This window comes from Poecilia latipinna, unplaced genomic scaffold (genome assembly GCF_001443285.1).
Source record: "Poecilia latipinna isolate Pla-1442-1.1 unplaced genomic scaffold, P_latipinna-1.0 Scaffold2996, whole genome shotgun sequence".
Lineage (NCBI taxonomy): Eukaryota > Metazoa > Chordata > Actinopteri > Cyprinodontiformes > Poeciliidae > Poecilia > Poecilia latipinna.
This window is the reverse complement of record NW_015115612.1, coordinates 44,922-64,040: the sequence shown is the minus strand read 5'-3', so window position 1 is coordinate 64,040 and position 19,119 is coordinate 44,922. Positions and strand designations below refer to the sequence as shown.

The 19,119-nt window shown below is 41.1% G+C and overlaps 1 protein-coding gene across 1 annotated transcript; it reads left to right on the top strand.

Moving 5' to 3' along the window:
• The first annotated feature begins 826 nt into the window (after positions 1-826).
• rspo3 (R-spondin 3) lies at positions 827-19,107 on the top strand. The gene is made up of 6 exons (XM_015022402.1): positions 827-1,285; positions 7,767-7,961; positions 8,568-8,711; positions 8,805-8,951; positions 9,304-9,489; positions 15,664-19,107. Exons 1-6 carry the CDS (start codon positions 1,186-1,188, stop codon positions 15,879-15,881), a joined length of 990 nt encoding a protein of 329 aa, XP_014877888.1. The 5' UTR covers positions 827-1,185; the 3' UTR covers positions 15,882-19,107.
• The last annotated feature ends 12 nt before the right edge of the window (positions 19,108-19,119 follow it).

Below are 19,119 nucleotides of genomic sequence, written 5' to 3'. Positions count from 1 at the left end.
ACCCAGCGCTGGGTTACGTATTGGGTTATTTTTAACCCAGCAGTTTTTACTGTGCATAAATAGTTCAGTAATCCAAACAATCATTTCCACATTCAGACTGCGGATGAGCACCAGCAGAGGAACAAACTCAAAGGAGGAATAAGAGAAAGCACAGTGCGCATCTGAATCCGTTCAGCGCGTCTCCCTCTCTCTCTCTGACGCGGGGGGCATGCCCTCTAAATAAACTTTAGAGCTCATAGAGAGAGGGGAGAGAGAGAGAGGAGAGAGAGAGAGAGAGAGAGCAGAAGGCTGAAGTCATCAAGGGAGTGAATGAGTCCTGCACGCAAAGCAGAAACGCGCTGAAAGTGCGGAGATTTACTTTGGTTCACACACGGTGAGGCAGCAGCAGGAGGAGGTGTCGGTTTTACAAGACCTGCGAAACTCTCTGCTGGGAGATCCGTTTTAATGATTCCTCATACTGATTGAGTGTTTTTTTTCTTCTGTGTTTATTTGTTTGCTTGTTTTACTTTGTTTGCTTGCGCCTGTGAGTGCTCCAGCTGATGCTGAGCTGAACAAGCGCGCCTGACGCAGTAAACGTAGCCACACACTCTGGGACGCACGGCGCATCTCTCTACCAGATGAGAGGAGAGGGTTCCCTAATTTGGAGTTCGGACGAATGGATTTAACTTTTCAGGCTTCTTCGGTGTTCCACTAAAACCTTCTTATAGCCTCTCTATTCACCATTTTTTTAAACTCACATACTAATGTTTAATTCTGTTTTTGCGTATATGCGCAACAAATGAAATTGGAGTTTGTTTCTGTTAGTGCGTTTTTTTTTCTCTCTCTCTCTCTCTCCCTCTTTTTTTTTAAAGGAAATGTTTCCCATCTCGGAACGGATAACGGACCTCTAACGAGGACTTGTTTTCTCGGCACATATGTGGACCCTATCCAGGATGTTACAGTCTAAACGGCCCAGGCATCATTGGGCCACGGTACGCTACAGCCACCACATAACACCACACAGCTGGGCTGCGTCCTGCTGCGTTTAGGAGTTTTCCGAGCTTCAACCTCTTTAGGCGGAGGAAAACATTTACACAAAAATAAAAAGAAAGAAAGAAAGAACAAGAAGAAGAAGAAGGAGAAAAAACGCCAACTTGTTTTGGTGAACATTGACATTGGCTTTAGGAGTCTCACCTCTGGGCTACTATGCAATTACAATTGATCTCCTTTGTTCTGATCATCTGGAACTGCATGGATTACTCTGGTTGTCAGCCGCACAGCAGCTCCAGGCACCGGCAGCACAAAGGTGAGTAGATAGGCGTGATGTCTGACGTTTCCACAGGAAGGTCAGAATATGGTTGGAAGAAATAAAATCTTTTTACTATTATTATTATTCATTCATTTATGGAATGCTGCTCAAATTCTTCTTCTTTTTTGTGTGTGTGTTTTTTTAACTTAGAAATCAAAGGTAACCTTTTCCCTAATCATAGCTTAACTTTCTGTCAATTTAATCACACAGGACTGGATACGCTTGAGACGTGTCTGAGATGCTTTGTCTTTTTTTCTTGCTTTTGTGTTTTATGTGATATTAACGAAATCAGCAGCATTTCCGTCTGGAGATTGTTTTCCGTCTCGCACAACTTTCTGTCACACCATCTTTGTTGTATTGTGATTGAACTTAATTGGGTTGATTAAACGAGTGTGGAGCCACTTGCAGTCCCGCAGCTGCCGCTCTGAGCTGGAGCTCCAGCTTCCTGCGTCGCTCTCTAGCGGCGAGCGCAGCAGATTTCAGCCAGCAAACTTTATCCAGTCCAGACACCACGAGTTGAATATCCCTCTATTCGTCTCGTTATTCTAAATTGGGAGATATTTCTCCAGATGATGGCTGCAGTCATCTGAACTCCTCTTGTGACTGTTAATGCAAAGCTGTCAGCAGCAGTGAGGAAGATGAGATGTTCCATCCAGGCTCTGCCGGTATTTCTTCTCCCATTTATCTCCCAGAAGTCCAACATCATATCTCATTTCTTGGGCTCTGACCAGGTCTATCCACTCTGAAATAAGTATAAAATAAAGTTCTTTTTTCTTTTTCTTTCTTTCTTTCTTTCTTTCTTTCTTTCTTTCTTTCTTTCTTTCTTTCTTTCTTTCTTTCTTTCTTTCTTTCTCTCTTTCTTTCTATTCTGCCCACGCACTCTGCATCACTGAGGGTCTCCAGATGGGCTCTGTGACTGATTCTGTTTGAGGAGAGCAGCGATAACTGGAATATTCCACGTATCACTTGTCAGCATATCTGAAAACTGTCTGTGATCTGCGGTGACAGAGCTCTGGAGTGATGTTTTTATCCATGCCACCTGCGGCGGAGAAGTTGATTTGATATTTAGAGCTCCGATTTGGACCGCAGGGATAGTTCTTTATTTGAAATGTTTCTGCAGTGACCATCAGTGCAGTGCCAAAAGTGCACAACTAGCCATATCTCATTTTGTCTGTTCCCAATTATGCATGCCTTCCTATATCTTGTCCATCAGAAACTTAAAAGTGTGGCGTGCATTTGTATTCCGCTCCCCTAGCTCAAGAACTTTTTTTTATTTTTGCTCATTCTTATTCGCAGCTTAGCTCGAGCTCAGTCTAAATCTTTGGTGAACTTTGGTTTTCAAATGCCGTCTCGCATTGTCAGTCACCCTTAGTTTTGGACTTTGACTGAGCCGTTCTAACATGTGGGTACGCTTCCATCTACTTCTGTCTCACGTCTTTCAGAGTCCACCACATGTGTTCGTCCTGGATTGACCTGTATTTAGCTTCATGCGTCTTCTCAACAGTTCTAGCTTCTTTTCACATCCCTGCAGAAGAAAGGCATCTCCGCAGCATGATGCTTCCACCACCAAGTTTAAACATGTTCTCTGTGTCCCTCATGGCTTACCGCAAACTTTCAACTGGACTTTTTTATTTCTTTCTTCCAGCCGTGGCTTTTTGCTTTTCACTCTTTCATAAAAGCCAGATTTAAGAAGTCCACTACTGCCGGTCTCCATTAAGAAACCATGTAGTTAATAACTAACTACAAGAAAAAATAAAATACAATCTTACCACATATTTTTGGTCTAGTTCCCAGTGCAAAAATCTCAGTAAACTTAAATTAAGACAATACTAACTTACAAGTAACTTTTCAGTATAATATGAAAGCTTGTTTTAAGTCAAAAGTTTCTTAATATTGACGAAAAAGTATCAGTCACTTTTAAGTTCTGGAAGTAGCAAGTTTTATAAATATTACAGAGTAACTGACTTAAAACAAGTTCCCGTTGTTTGTAGAAAAATTTGTTGTAAGTTATTTTTGTCAATTTCAAGAGTACTAAGATATTTAAACTAGAAACTGGACCAAAAATACGTAGTTAAAAATTGTGCTTTTGAAGCGTAAAGATTGGAACATTTCTTTATAGCCAAATCGTGCTTTTAACTTCTTTCTAAGCTTCTCCCTGCCCTCTCTGGTCTTTATGTTGCTGTTTGGTCACTGATGTTCTTCAATAAAACAGCTATGTTTCTACTGAGAACAAATTAAACACGGGCCTGCTCTTTGGTGCAAAGACATGTGGCACCATGTGAAGCTCCATCAGTAAAATCCAAATGAAACTGATTACTGACTGAAACTGACCAAACGTTTAAAAAAAAGTCCCAGGAGCATAAACGGTGTTGCGTGTGTAAATACGTGGCGTTCTTTGTACTCTCAGAGGTTTCAGGACCTTTAGCTGTTTATTTCCTCTAACCAGCACTAAGCCCTCCCTCTGAACAGGGTTGGCAGGATGCAAACAGGAAGGTCATCTAGACAAAACCTCGGTTTATGATATTTTTCCTCAAGAACAGACTCTGCTGGCGGCATTCTGTGCAGAAGACAAATCTTAAGCACCCGTCAGGCGACCGCTGTCCAACGCAAATAAACAAAGTGTGTTTTCAGTCTGAGCCCATTCAGCTGCCTTTCAAAGCATCCCTTGGTCCATGTGGCTCTGCTTTGTAGATGAGAGAGCAACATCACCTTCATTCTCACATAGAATAAAGAGCAGTCACCCAACCTTTCCACGGGCCAATAAATAGTCAATTTAAGATCGCTTCCTCCAAGGATGCAGACATCCTACACTTTTAGTGATATCAGGGAGGGTGGAGGGATTGTTTTGGGGAACGAGTACAGACCAGGAGGGACAGAAAGGGGGATAGGACTCAGAGGAGAGTCAATGACCTCTCAGTTAACAGAGCAGGATTACCAAGCAGTAGACAGAACCCAAGCCACAAACTTCCGGTGTGCAATGATGATGATGATGCCTACAAAAGAAATTTTAATTCTGGGCGCAAGTAGTGTGCGTGTGTCTCTGTGTGTGTGTGTGTGTGTCATTGGTGATGTTTGCATGATAGAATGTAGAACAGAGGTACACTCATGTAAAAAAGGGGGGAAAAAACACATTTTTGTGACACGTTTGGACACTTAAAATGAACTACAGCAATGCAGAATAACCCAAGTAGGATGAGTAAACCATAACAAGACTGGAGAGAAAAAAAACTTTTTGTAACATCTTTTTTTTTTGCAAAATATGCATTTCTGATGAGGAATAATTGGAACTCAAACATCTGGACATCAGATGTTGCCACAAACAAAGTGGAGGTGTAAGTCTGATGGTTTGGGGATGTTTTGCTGCAGCAGGACCTGGACAGTTTGCCGTCACATAATCCACCATGAATTTTATCACATCAGAGCATGGTTTTATAAAATGTGGGAACCATCTGTTCAATAAAAGAAAGAAAAAAATTGACCCAAAGAGCTGGACTGAATTGAAATCAAGACCTCGATCTCATTGAGGTGCAAACTTCAGACCTGTTATCGCTACACTAAGTGTCTCGTTAAAGTCATTTCAGACATTTACAAATCCTACATTTTTTCTAGGATCCTAAATTTATCCACAAGAAAATAAAACATGTTTTGTGAATAAAAGGAGGTTCATCTTTGTTGTTGAAATGCAGTGAAATCACTTTATCTTCCAGATATGAATAAAATATAAGATTAAACATCAATATATGAACAATCCTAGATAAATAGGTTAACATTTTTCATATAACTGCCCATCTAACACAATTGCTTAAGTGTTTCTTCTGTCATTTCATAAATCAAACAAAGATGAAAACCTGCTCATTTCCCATGCATTCGTCTTCGTTGGTGCGCTACAGAGATGCAGGCAGTCCAGCCGAGGTTCAGCCTGGCTGGATTCCTGTCTCTGCGCAGCTTAGCAGGAATGCAAGTCGGCTGGTGGACGGCTCTCATAAAGACAGTCAGGATATTTCAAACAAAGTGTCTGTGATCTATGATGAACTGGCAGCTAAGGCCTGGATAGAGAAATACTCAAAGTTTATAAGGCATTTCCATGTGATGATAGGATGACGGAGGAAAACCAAACCCTAATCCCAAACCTACCATGACGCACCTCTGTACCTTATAAACTTCATTAGGGATGGAGACGGAGAATTAACTCAACTAGGTCAAGTAACGTGAAATGGGAGAAGCACTTTTTTTTTTTTTGCAGTTTTAGTACATAATATGATGCTGTAGGTGGCACCGACTGGACGCATCTGTAGATGCAAATATCAAAGGAGAGGCTGAGATTTGTGTTTTGGATTTGGCTTGAGCTTACTTTTGAGGGACTGGTGTGCTGCTTCAATCATGGCGTGAAGCTAAAGAACAGTAGGAAGCTTCTCAGGAATGGCCCACATACCAAAATGCTCCAAGAGTACCTGGATGACGAGTCCAGGAGGCTGCAACAGAACCCAGAACAACGACTAAACCGCTTCAGACCGCTCATATCGCAGATAGGGTCAGTGTTCATCATATTACAGTGACAGACTGACTGGGGAAAAATGAACATTTTTGAGAGAGGTCATAGGCGACAAAAACTGCTGAGCAAAAGGAAGGTAAAAAGCCCATCTTACATTTACCTAAAACCTCTTGATTATCCCGTAGGACTTTTGGGAAAATGACCTGATGAGATGAGAAGGGATGAGGGTTTGTGTGTCCCTCTGTGTTTCTGAGTTTCCTTTGACTCTTTCTGTGGCTTTTTGCTAAAGAGCTTCAAATCAAAGGCTGGAAATGACATAAAGGTTCAATTGTTTTAAAATCATAACTCCTTTAACCTTGGTATACCTCAATCAAAGGCTTTTCTATCTAATATGAAAAAGATCTGTGGACTTCGTTTTACTCCATAATTTATCTGAATCTGGCTTAGTCATTTGACGTCTAAGGTTTGGGATGTTCCTTCAGGTAAAGAGAAAACAACAGAGGAAACCGTTACTGTAATGCTAGCTACTGCTGAAATGCTGCATTGTGCATGTCACTGTTCAGGCGTGACCTGAGTGATCAATGTACTCAGCCTGATTTCATGACATAACTTGTAGCAGCTACACTGATCTGTTCCATGCAAGGTTGAAATTTCAAGACAGGTCTAAAACCGGCTGTCGACATGAATAAACGTTAATGTCCAATTGTTGTTGATGATGAAATGTCATCATCAACAATTGTTGATGTAAGAGTTCATGGTGACTGGGTAAATAACCCATAGTGTCGTGTTTTACATTTAGCTTTTTTTGCTAATTATTGTTCATTCTTATGATGATTCGTGAGTCCTCGTTACAGACTTAAGAGATGTAGATGTAGAAGAAACTGAACGTTTTTAGTGGTGGTTTTATGGTTTTACCTTCAGCTTCTTCCTAGCACATATCGATGTGCCACTGAGCAAGGCACTTAACCCTAATTTTACCTGCTGCTCTCCTGATCAATGTGTGAGAGTATGAATATTGTGGCTTTGTGAATCAAACTTTGCTGCAGGATTGATTTAACTGGTCAGTATGAGTAGAAAATCCATATTGAGGTTCAGTCCATTTATTCTATTTGTTGACTAAAGGCAGCTGTACAACAAATAATCCACCAATATGTCTTTATTTTGTTATATAGGTTGGATGCAGTGTTTAAGGTTGAACTGCAGAGGGGTCTCATGTGCACAGTAGTGTCATTCTGGAAAGACTTGAATGCACTTTTTGAAACACCTACGCTGTAATATCATTTTTACTACAAACTAAAATCAGAGTTGTCGGACCAGCTCTTAGTTATGTGGGATGGGTTGCCACTTATAATGATATTTAAATGTAATATCTTCAACTCTGTTGTGTATCTGCCTTTCATTTCAGTGACATTGTAAATTCTGTTGCATTTGGTAAACAGCACACAAGTTCTGCCTTTCTACACGTCTGGTAATTTAGCATTCACCGTTTTTTTGTTTTTTTTGGACATGGTGCAAACAGTTACAGTATGAGCATCACAGCTTAGAAATGCCATATATACATTCAACAAATGAGTTTATGCAGATGTTCTGTTTGCGATGTTTTACTCAGCTCAGTACATCAAAAGCTTGAAGTGTCCTCAGCTAATAGCTGTGATGCCTGACTACGTTCTGATTAAGTTAATTAAACATTTTTTGTCTGGTTAGGGACGTTCAAAGACCGTTTATTTTTTATTTCAGTTTTTGACTAGGTGACACCATTTGATGTTTGTCAAAATCAGGACTTAACCTGTCATGCATTTTTCAATAGGCCAGCATCGACTGCATCTGAAAGTGTGAGACTGAATTTTGGCACATTTTGCTTCTCATACACCTTGTAAAAACCAGTAAAAACAAGCTGCCATGTGACTGGTCAAACCCCGGACTTTTCTCAGATGTAATCTTAGTGTTTTGTTTATCATGATGAAAGTTGTCTGCTTCTGTCTACAGCGATGGCCGGTGGCAGCTCGGGGTGCCAGCAGAGTGGCTGTCTGACCTGCTCAGACTACAATGGCTGTCTGTCCTGCAAGCCTCGTCTCTTCATGCATTTGGAGAGGATCGGGATGAAACAGATCGGGGTGTGCATGACTTCCTGTCCTCCTGGCTTTTACGGCACCCGGTCACCTGAGAGAAACACTTGTACGAGTGAGTAAAAAGCTAGCAACAAATTGAGAGAAACACGGTGGAGTGCTTTAGCTAAAGTCTAAACCCAACTTTGACAGAGTGATAGCAGCGTTGTGTTGGATTTTCTTTTATGTATTCTATGTAAAAGAGACAGTAGAACCACTAAACATACACCAAGCTATTTCTTTTTTTTTACATTTTGTCACAGTACAATTTGCACATTATTGAAATTTTATAGTTTGCATTTTTATTCAGCTCTGTTTACTCTAAAGAAATCCAGTGCAACCATTTGCCTTGAGGTGTCCAATAACTGGTAAACTAATACGTCACATGATCATGACCACGTCACTCTATATTTAGTAGTGATGTAAAAATATCTGGAAATGTTCAAGAGCTACGAACACTTCATTTCAGATTTGCATTATGCCAATGGCATTCGCTCTTATTTACTTCTAAGACTAACTAACATGGCAATATGAGCAAATATACTGAGGTAACTTGCTCTGTGTGTCACTAAATTAGGTTAAGTGTTGTGCTGCAGCCAGCCAGTGAAACATCAACTTACCTACAGGTGTTTTAATAATCATTGATGGTGTTTTTTTCTTTTTTTCTTTTTTTTTTTATCAGAGTGCAGGTCGGAGTGTGACTCGTGCTTTAACAAGAACTTCTGCACGCGCTGCCGAGCGGGGTTCTACCTTCACCTGGGCAAGTGCCTGGACAGCTGCCCTGTAGGCATGGTCCACAGCGACGCACAGAGGGAGTGCGTTCCCAGTGAGGGGTTCCTTTTTTTTTTTTTTACTTTTTTCAAGGCTTGTGGGAAAATAGTGGTATTTTCTGAGCTCAGATGTGTGAATGTTCCTGCAGGATGCTCTGCGGAGTGTGAATCGTGTGTGAACAGTGACACGTGCACCCGGTGCCGGCCTGGCCTTTATCAGCTGAATGGAAGGTGCCACCATATCTGTCCAGACGACTATGAGCCCAATGACAAACTAATGGAGTGCACTCCACAAGGTAAGTCCCGTGTTATACTCGAATCTTAAATGTCGAGCTTTTATTGACTTTGAGTGGAAAATTATCATAGTTATCAGAAATAAAGGTTTGAAAATATCAGTCAAATTAATGAATTGTTTTACTGAAATAAATATTATTGTAATTTATTGAGATGCACCTGCGTCTTTTATTGAGACTGGGCGTAAACGACCATTGGCATTGGAAAGAATAGTGACTTGCCAATGCCAAATCTCCTTAAAGCACATTCAGTATGTGAAAATGTTTTAGATGAATGAATATACTTTGTGCTCAAGGAAAGGAGACAAACTTAGTCCTCACTGTCACCTCTCCCTCTCCATGTTTGCTCTGCTAGTGCACTGCGAGGTGGGCGAGTGGAGTGAGTGGAGCCCCTGCTCTCGGTCGGGCAGAACCTGCGGTTTCAGACGGGGCCAGGAGACCCGCACAAGGCAGGTCCAGCAGTATCCATCTCCGTTTGGCAATCCCTGCCCAGACATCTCTGAGGTCAAAGAGTGTCTGGTCAAGAAAAAGAGATGTCAAGGTAAATAAAACCTCCTCGCTCCGTCTCTCTCTCCTCATTAAAGAACCCTCCAGGCCAACATGACCCTAAAAGCTGGACGTATCGATTAAAGCCACCAAATCCAGCCAATGGTAATTGCTCCCAATCCTTCAGGTTCACTGCCAACGCTGTGTTTGGAACACATGGCTCGGTTTCAGCTCCATGCATTCCAGACCGCTCTGCTTCAGTTTGTACAACCAGAACAAGCCTGTCTTCCGCTCAGGACTCTGACTGTTTATTCAGACGACTGTCATTGTGGCTGCAGTCAGGACAGTGGGGGGGGCACATGTGGGATGTTGCAATGGGCACCCTGTATTTTTTGTGGGGTTTTCACCTCCCCCCACCCCCCCGACACCCCCTCCAGATCCCACTTTAGGTTTGAAACAGTGAAAGCCTCTCTCTGTGCTCTCAGTAAACAGGGAATAGCATTATGATTTCTAATGAATGGGCTGAAAACTGCTTTCAGACGAGGCTCGTCTTTTTGAAATCTGCAGCCTGCAGCAATTTTACAACCACTTGGAGGTTTTTTGGGGGGTTTTTTTGTGTAATTGTGGGTACCAAGGTGGTCGGTTGTCGGCCACGACTGGTTGTGTTTTTTTTTTCCTCTGGGGGTTCTGCAGTGTTACATGACAGATTGCAGACAGGGTAGGAGGCTGAGATCCAGTCCCTTGGGGCCTCACACTTACAGAACAAACACTGTGCTTGTGCTTCTATGCGTGCGTGCATTGCGTGTGTGTGTGTGTGTGTGTGTGTGTGTGTGTGTCTGTGTGTGATGCAGCAAAAAGCAGTTGGCTCTGGAGCAGAGACAGCCAGCTCAACATCAACATCCTCCTCTTGGGAGGCACGAGGCGACCAGGGGATCAGTATTGGTTTATCCCCACAGCTGCTAATACACACACGATAATTTGCTCCATACACACACACACACACACACACACACGCACATGCATGCACACACAATAGCAGGACATATATGCCCAGCTAAAGCTAGGCTGTGTGTGCTTTGAACAGGCCAGACAACTGCACACGCTTCTAGGCGCTCAAATTCCAGTGCTATAGAGCTGATACGAGTTGGACTGGGAAATGTAACCTCTGTCTCCCATTTAATCACTGTCTGTCAGCATCTCGATGTTCATCCCCTCACACACACGGCCTTCGTGCAGACACACGCCGAGGAAAGCCATAAGCGCCGCAGTGGCACTTCGATTCACTCAGACCGAGACCTGAAACCTTAATTTGGATTGAACTGAAACTGATGCAAACAGAGTGAGACGGAAAGAGCAGACCGCTCTTATCAGTGCTACCCTCATGATTACTCAGTTGCCTGATCTCCAAGAGACTCCACAGTGAATGGAGGCTAATTATCTGCCTCGGCGCATCCTCTCCTCGGTGTTTACGTTCTGCACACGCTAGGGGGTCAGTGGCCTGACCTCAGAGAGCCCCCAGTAATCCTCCAGCAGCCCTCCAACACTGATACATCCTTCTTCCCTTCTTCCTCTTTTTGTGCTTTCTCCTTTAGCTGCTATTCTCCCCCCCACCCACCCCTTCCACCTCCACACACACACACCCTGCGTCTCCTTTTCCTCTTCCTGTAGTTGGCAAATGTTATTTTGTTTTTCACATCTTCTTCTCCTTCTTAATGCATGATTTTTTTTATTACTTTTACTTCTTTAGAGGTGCACCAATGAGGCTTTTCCTAGTAATACCAACTTCAAGTTTCCTTTGACACCTTATTTTACAATTCTGTACATTCTATTTTTTTTCACAAGAAGAAAAAAAATTAACTCTGGTCCCTTGATGGAGATCGTGGTTTTGAAACCAACAGAAAAGGAGGAATTCAATTATTAAAGTCATTTACGCATCAAAGCATCAATATTTTGGATCAAAGCAAAATTTCTTTTGTTCTTCTGTTGTTTCTGTTTATTGTGTTTATGTTATTAAAGTATTTTGTAGACACCTGTTAAACTTCATCTAAAATCTGCCTCAGTTTTTATCAAAATAATTCCAAAGGAAAAAAAAAACTCAAAAATTTCTAAAGTTAGAAGTTTGATGGTATATCATACTTAAGCATATTCGTATTGGTATTGGGATTGGTATTAGGATTAGTATCGGTGTTACTGTTCCTGCATTTACTTTGCATCCCTCTTTCTGAGTAATATGCAATTATTACTCATGAAACAATCTGAAAAATCAAGACATCTGTAGTATTTCATTAATCTTTATATAAACTCCTGACTCTCATTTTGCATAGTTAATCAACAGCTACAATAAGGATCCCCTCAAGCCTCATGCTGACATCACACAGGCCTTTATGTGCAGATCTATCAGCTCTGACATCCAGTTGAGCCTCATCACAATCCACTGAATATGAATACACATACCCACACATCCTCATTTGTCTTCCCTCAAATGATTTCTGACTAATTTGTCCTTCAGTGGTACTGAGCTTCACCTTCCAGGTCTCTGTAGCCAGATGGACCATTTGTCTGTCTGCAGGGCTCAACACATGCAGAAAAAGGCACACTGAGAAACATAAAGCTATACAAGCTACCGTCAGTCATCCACTCAGCATGTATGTATATATCTGAGTGAGTATTACTCACACCACAACCCCCACGGTGACATCCTGGCAGCCATGCAGCAGGCATTCCAGTTGTGGGACAGCCCAAGGCCTTTAATCCCGGTCTGTCTCCCGCCAAAAGCTCCCCCACCGACTGAACGGCTGCCACAGAGGATGTAACAACATAAAACCCACAGTGTCTCTTTAAATATCCCTCTGAACACTTATGCTCTGTCTGTCAGCGACACACAACATGATGGCTTTTCAGTTATTAGCTCCCTGAGGGTTTCTTTTCGTTATAGCTTTTTCCTCCATTGTCCTTTTTGGAGATTTCATGTTCTATAAAGTTTTTCTCTTTGTTCTTAAGTCAGGCAAGTGCTCTACTTTGTGTCTTTGTGTTTGATTTCTACAAGCTGCTGTTACAGACAAACTTATGCTGGGAAACAAGACAACAAATGCAACATGTTCTTGCAAATGGTATTCATCATTTCTGAGAACCACAGCACTGGTGAATAGCTTGTTCTGTGTGAGCATGCTGTTCCACACACTGTTTTACTTCTTACTTCAAAACTTTGGACCAATCAGGGTTTTTTTGTTTTTTTCATACATCTCTTGTTATCCCCTACGTGGTATGACCAGTATAACTCCTTCCTGATTTAAGTACTATTTATCTAACAGGAAGCAGTTTGTTACATTTGATAAGACTCTGAATACAGCTACAGTTAAACTAGGGGTGCCTCAAGACTCTGTTATCAAACCCTTCCCTTTTCATTATCAACATGGTCCATCTTGACCAAAACATATCCGACCATAACCTAAAACCATCCTATCTTGATCACTCATGAATCTGTCTCAGGAATAAATTCAATTCTAAACACTTATCAACTGTGTGGACAAAAAAAAAGAAGAAAAACCTGTGGATGTCTACAAATTAAAATTAGGAGCAAACATTTCACATGGAATTTTGCAGTTTTCTTGACATATCCATTTTTTCACGTCAATCCAAAAATGGATTGTGGATCTATTCCTCCCAAGGTGTTTCCAGGTCAGAAGAGACTTATAGACCCTCCAGCAAATTCTGTTCCACGGTCTTCTCCGAGTGCTACTTGCACGGAAAACCTCCAAAAATCACTTCCTTGAACCAAACCAATTTCTTCCAGTGCTGAGAAGCAGTGATTCCACCTCAAGCTGCTTGCATTCGCTCTTCACCCAACCACTGTACTGAGGGCGTTCCTTTCAGCTCCTTTAATTACAGTCCACATCTCATGACCATAGGTCAAGGGTCATTAGGTACAAACCAGTCATGACTTTGGATCAGATCTTTCATCACCACAACAGACCAGATCAGTGACCACATCTCGTAAGCTATCCTACTATCACACATGACCAAGACAACTTGTTCACAACTTATTGCACTAATGCAATGTAAAGACGCTTTACAATGAAATCAGTCATTCCCATTCATGCACACATTCACATTCTGGTGGACAAAGTGTTTTGCTTCATCCGTGGAATTGAACTCCTTCCACCATCGCCACCTAATCATTAATCATACATAAAGTCCTATAAGACGCACATTGGTTCCAAGAAAATTATTTATCCCAAACTTCAATCTTCGAGCAATGAATAAAGATCTTTACTTTTCATTTTTGAACAAGCCAAGCTCTCTGTACCTTCAAGTTTTTCATAGCAACTCATAATAAATGGAAATTTGAGAGTGTCTACGGTAAATGTTGTAAAACAACGCAGGTGTCCCATTCAGGGACCGTTATCCGCACGTCCACTCACAGTTTACGTTTAGCCTGTCGGAAACTGTTCCAGCAAACCAAATGCATGTTGGCTTGATAAACACTCCGCTAATCATCTCAACACTGGCATGGATTAGGTTTCTGCTCTGGTTCAACAAAAGCACTGGGGCTACAGTATGACTAATCCACTGAACTTGTAAATAGTTATGGTGTCAGGACAGAGAAAACAATGAGAGCGAAGGGGACTTCCTGTGTTTATAGAGGATGAGGGCATACCCTGGATGAGTCAGTGGACCAGATTACCCCGTCCATCCATCTATCCATCGGCTCATCCATCCATGAAACCGGCTCCCTTTGCTATCACTTCTGTTGCACTGAAAACAAGCCATCTGTTGCAGTCAACACTTGAACATTGTTGCGTCCCCATTTCCATCTCAAGGCCTCTTTTCGTCTCAGAACGTTGAGCAGGAAACGTTGCACAGTAGTTAGGGAGACTCTCGTAACACCGGTGTAAAAGGCTTAAGTCGGACCTGGTTCCAGATCCAACCAGAGACCTGCCGTGATTAATGCATGTAGGGGGTGAGGCGGGAGGCAAAAAAGCTTGCAGACAGGGGAGACAGATCTCTCTTTTCCTCTCTCTCCCTGTGTCTGAGCCCACTGCCTACTTCAGCAGTTTCACAATCCCCAAACAGGCAGCCAACAGCAGGCCGTGCTGCTCCGTTCCACTCACACATGAGCGCCACCCGTACAACAACAGGAAAGGGCCTCCTCTGCTTTCACTCGTAGGTCCCGTCTCCAACCTCCCTGAGGGTATATCTTGTTATTATCATTAATAACCACGGCTCAGGCAGAGATAAAACCTTCAGCATTCCAAAAACTCCCACTTTTGTTTATGAGACAGTGTTGCAAGAACAGATAAAATTGGGGGTGAGGGATTGGGGGGTGTTATTTAAAGGCTTTCTATTTTCGACAAAGGTCTGCTCATCACATGCAGAGTGCCACAACAGCTGACAGGCTGATAGCGGAGCAGCTACTTGTTGATAAAGAGTGACACCTAGTGGTAAAAAAAAAATATAAAAAATCAACAATGCTCCTGATTAGGAGTCAGTCTGTTTTTGTGGTTCCTGTAGTTAAGGAAATTTTATTTAAGGTTTATTAAATTCATACGACATGAAATGCACTCAGATTTACAATTAAAATCAGATTTATACAAATATTATGTAAAGGATGAGATTTTTCACTTGCTGTCTAAGAATAAATAGGTAGGTAATCAGAGATTAGCAGAGTTTCTTCTGTTTTATAATTTTGTTTGTTTGTTTGTTTGTTTGTTTGTTTGTTTTTTTTGTTTTCTTTACATTCATAAGTTGAAATACAAGATGTCCACAATAGTTTGCGGACCTTTGCTCTACAGGCAGAACTGGCCTTATTGAATCAGGTTTATAGGCCGCCTTGCTTACACAGATCTGGCCACAGATATCTCATGGGATAGAGCTAAGAACTGTGTTGTCCATTTGGAAGAACCACTTGTGCCCAAAGTCTAACTTCCTGTCTGATGTTTTGAGATGTTTGTTTATCTGAAAGCAACAGAACCTGATTCTTCCTTAGCAGCATGGTGGCTGGACATTCCCATAGTGTTTACACTTGGCTATAATTTCAGTGTATGTAAACATCTGGTTTTAACTGTGAGACATTTCCTTTTTATTCTTTACTAAGACCAAATTCATGCACTGAAACTATGACTTTTATCCTGAGAAAATTCCTGTCAACAAATAACTTCAGCCTGAATAACAATGAACTCAGCTGAACTACACTAATCTTCTTCCCTTGTCAAATTTCCTCGGTTTTCAGGAGCACGGAGGAAGACCGACCGAAAAGAGAGGCGGAATCGCAACAACCGCAAGGACAAGGAGAGCCAGGAGGGTCGGAGGGAGAGGAAGCGGGAGCGGGAGCGGGAAAGGGATGCGGGTGAACGGGAAGACTCTGATAACAGGAACAAAACGGAGAACCGACACCGGAGAGGCCACGACTCACAGACAATCTCTCCTGAAGACGGCCTCGTGCAATAAAGCTGGGGACAGACGATGACCGACCCCCACCTCTGGTTGTCTCCCCTTCCTTCCTGCTCCATGACATCCCAACCCCTCAGAGGGGTTGGGATGTCCCCCTGCCCCCCGCCCCCCGTCTACTATCTCTCCCCTTTTTGACCCCTCCTTACAGGGGTGTTGCTGCTACTTGTATGGTTTCAACAGACCGTTTTTACATCAGCGTTATTCATGGACTGTAATAAGCCCTTTTGATCTCAAAAACTGCATCACCGTTCAAAGTGTCTCACGTGAAAGCTTTATGGAGACGCTGCTGTCTGGAAACTGGGAACACTCTGTGACTGCAGAGGACCATCAGACAAACTGACTGAGATGGAGACATATGTGCTTGTTCATACGGTTATTTAATGGAGCTTTGGTACAACGATGTGTATCTGTGGTTCCAAATGTAGATTGATTTTACAGCATTGCAGTGCTTTGCAAAAGTATTTACATCCATTGAACTTTTTTATTTTTGCATTTTGTCGCTTTACAACCATAAACTTTGATGTATTTTACAGAGATTTGATGTACTAGACCAACATAAACTGGTGCAAATTGTGAAATGAAAAGAAAATCTATAGTTTTATCTTTTTTCTACAAATAAAAATTTGAATAGTGTGACTTGCATTCAACCCCCTTTAATCTAATATGTGTGACATCAATCACACATACTAGACATCAGTCACGTATTAGTGACTGATGTGACACTTAAGTCTCCAGTTGTTCCTTTGTCCATAAGCAACAATACATTTCTTTGGACAACAATATCTTGTACAAAGCAATGTACTGCTTTCAGATGTCACCTGATTTGTAAATAAACTCAACATTTTCATAACTTAATCTGATTATAACACAGGAATAGGTTATAAATAAAGTTTGTTAGAGAACATTAGTGAACAAAGAGCATTAGGAAAACCAAAGGGCTCAGCAAGAAGTAGTGTTAGGTTATAAAACATTAAACCAAGCTTTAAAAATCACATGATGCTCTGTTTAGTTCGCCATCATAAAATTAGAAAAGTACAGCACCACTGTAAATCTACCAAGATAAGGGTGTCCATGTTAACTGATAGGCCAGAAAAGGAGAACATAAATCTAAGACGCAGTCAAGAGGACCAAGGCAACTCTAAAAATCTATCCTTAATGGAGGAGTGTCAAGAAGAAAGCAATTGCTGAAACAAAGAAATGAGAACACATCTGTGGTAAAAGGTGCTCTGGTTCAATGTGACCAAAATTAAACGTTTTTAGCATATTACCTTTTACTTCACAACTATTCACCACTTGTTGGGCTGTCCCTTAAAATCCAAATTAAATATCTGGACGTTTGTGCTTGTGACTCGGCAAAATGAAAAAAAAAAAAAAAGTTCAAAGTGCGAGAATACTTCTGAAAGACACTGTGTGTAGAACAGTTTATTATTATTGTTGTACTTGTTGTGTAGATCTATCTGGTGGAAATTTTGTAAAGAACAAAAATATGAGTATTAGCTCTTGCCAACTTCATACTGACACATGTAGGGAAAGCTGAGTGCCGTGTCCAAAACTGAAATATGTACGTCTGGGATGAAAGCAAAGTTTATCCAAAGAAGTGCTAAATCTTCCGGAGCACTATTTTTTTTTTCTCCCCTCCTTTTGTGTAAATAGATTCTGTGCTCCAAATAAAGCTCATCAAACAGAACACAAAAAAAAAACTGTATGTAAAATAAAGCTGTAATGGTTTCTATTTGTGCGTGTTGTTTGTCCAGCTCCATAAACCCTGATTAGTTCTTAGGTGATTAGCAACAATGCTAATCAGCTAAGAACTGCTGGGACAGTCCAGAGTTAGCTTGAGAAACAAACATGCTTCTGTGTTATCTAGTGGTGTCATAAAGTGCTTGATAGCCTACCACATTTAATAATCAACTAGTGTAAATTCCTAGAAAAAAATTATGATTAGTCATTGTACATTTCAACAGCTTTCAATATTAAATGTTAAATATGTAAATTGTTGATTCATAAAACTGTGGCTCCTAAAGCTGTTCAGCTTCTGATTTGTGACCATGGCTTCTGGTTGAGAATTTGTTTCCACTATGGTCAATTAAGCAGGAGTGAAATAATATAAACATGTGATACATTTGTCAGATCTTTTTTTTTTTTTTTTAGGTATTTTTAGTATTTGTCTTCATGTGTTCAATGCAGATGTGATTTATAATTATTTAACTGAATTTCCAAAGAACTCTAGATCATAAACTTGCTGATTTGGGATCCCAGTTTTAGCTGCCACCCTCAGTGCTGGATTTAAAAGAATATGAGCCCTGGGCTAGAGCCAGTTTTACCTCATCTCTACCAGTCTATGTATGCAACAGATTGAAAGGTACACATCGACTTAGTGGTTTTCATGCCTTTTATAGCAGTATACTTTCTTATGAATTCATCTTTGTTTTTGTACTTTCTTAAAATGTCTTCGTACTCTGGCATGCTGCTGGGCATAGCAGTGATCCCATAAAAGCAGGCTATTAGATGTGTTCTGACTTTGCGATGTTTTCTCCTTTTCTTCTGTTAATACTATGAAAAAAAAAGAAAAAAAAGACAACCCAAACAAAACTTAATTGTCAATAGAATTATTTCTAGAACCTATAAAAATAACAAATGCAAAATGTTACACTAACCACCCCAGGCCTGTGTGTGGTGACAATGCACAGACACTGACACAGTTTGGGTGTCAGATATCATTCTCAAATAATTTAAAATGTTTCAGATTATATACATAAAAATCTCAGTGATTTGGGCTTTTTAACCTTGTATTATACTTCTTTAGCAACACATTAGTTCTATGAATACAACATGTATTTTTTGATCCCCAGGTTTCTGCCCTTGGAAAGCCCTTGCTAAAGTCCGGCCCTGCGCAAAGAAACCTGACCAGACATCCTGATCAGTGACCTTTTCACCCTTTTAAACCCTTATTATGCAAGAAAGGTAAGAGAAAGGAAGCATTTTAAAGCTAGTCTGTTTATTGGTGGAGTGAATATTTTGCTCTTCAGTAATAACAACCGTTTTTTTTGCATCAGTAGACATATGACAGCGTTCCCTCCTTGTTCACAGCAGAAAAGTCTATGCAAATACATACTGCATTTAAATTTGCAAAACTAAAAACGAATCACAGTACGGTAGAGAATGGGCACGAATTATACACACAGAAGAAAGCTGTGGTTGGTAAAGAGGAATAAAAGTCAAACAAAAAGAAAAG

What these genes read in the sequence shown, in the direction of transcription:
- rspo3 (XM_015022402.1), top strand. Translation starts at nt 1,186, where the DNA reads ATGCAATTACAATTGATCTCCTTTGTTCTGATCATCTGGAACTGCATG. An exon ending in TGAGAGAAACACTTGTACGA is followed by an intron (nt 7,962 to 8,567) that starts GTGAGTAAAAAG and finishes TTTTTTTATCAG; the next exon opens with AGTGCAGGTCGGAGTGTGAC. An exon ending in ACAGAGGGAGTGCGTTCCCA is followed by an intron (nt 8,712 to 8,804) that starts GTGAGGGGTTCC and finishes ATGTTCCTGCAG; the next exon opens with GATGCTCTGCGGAGTGTGAA.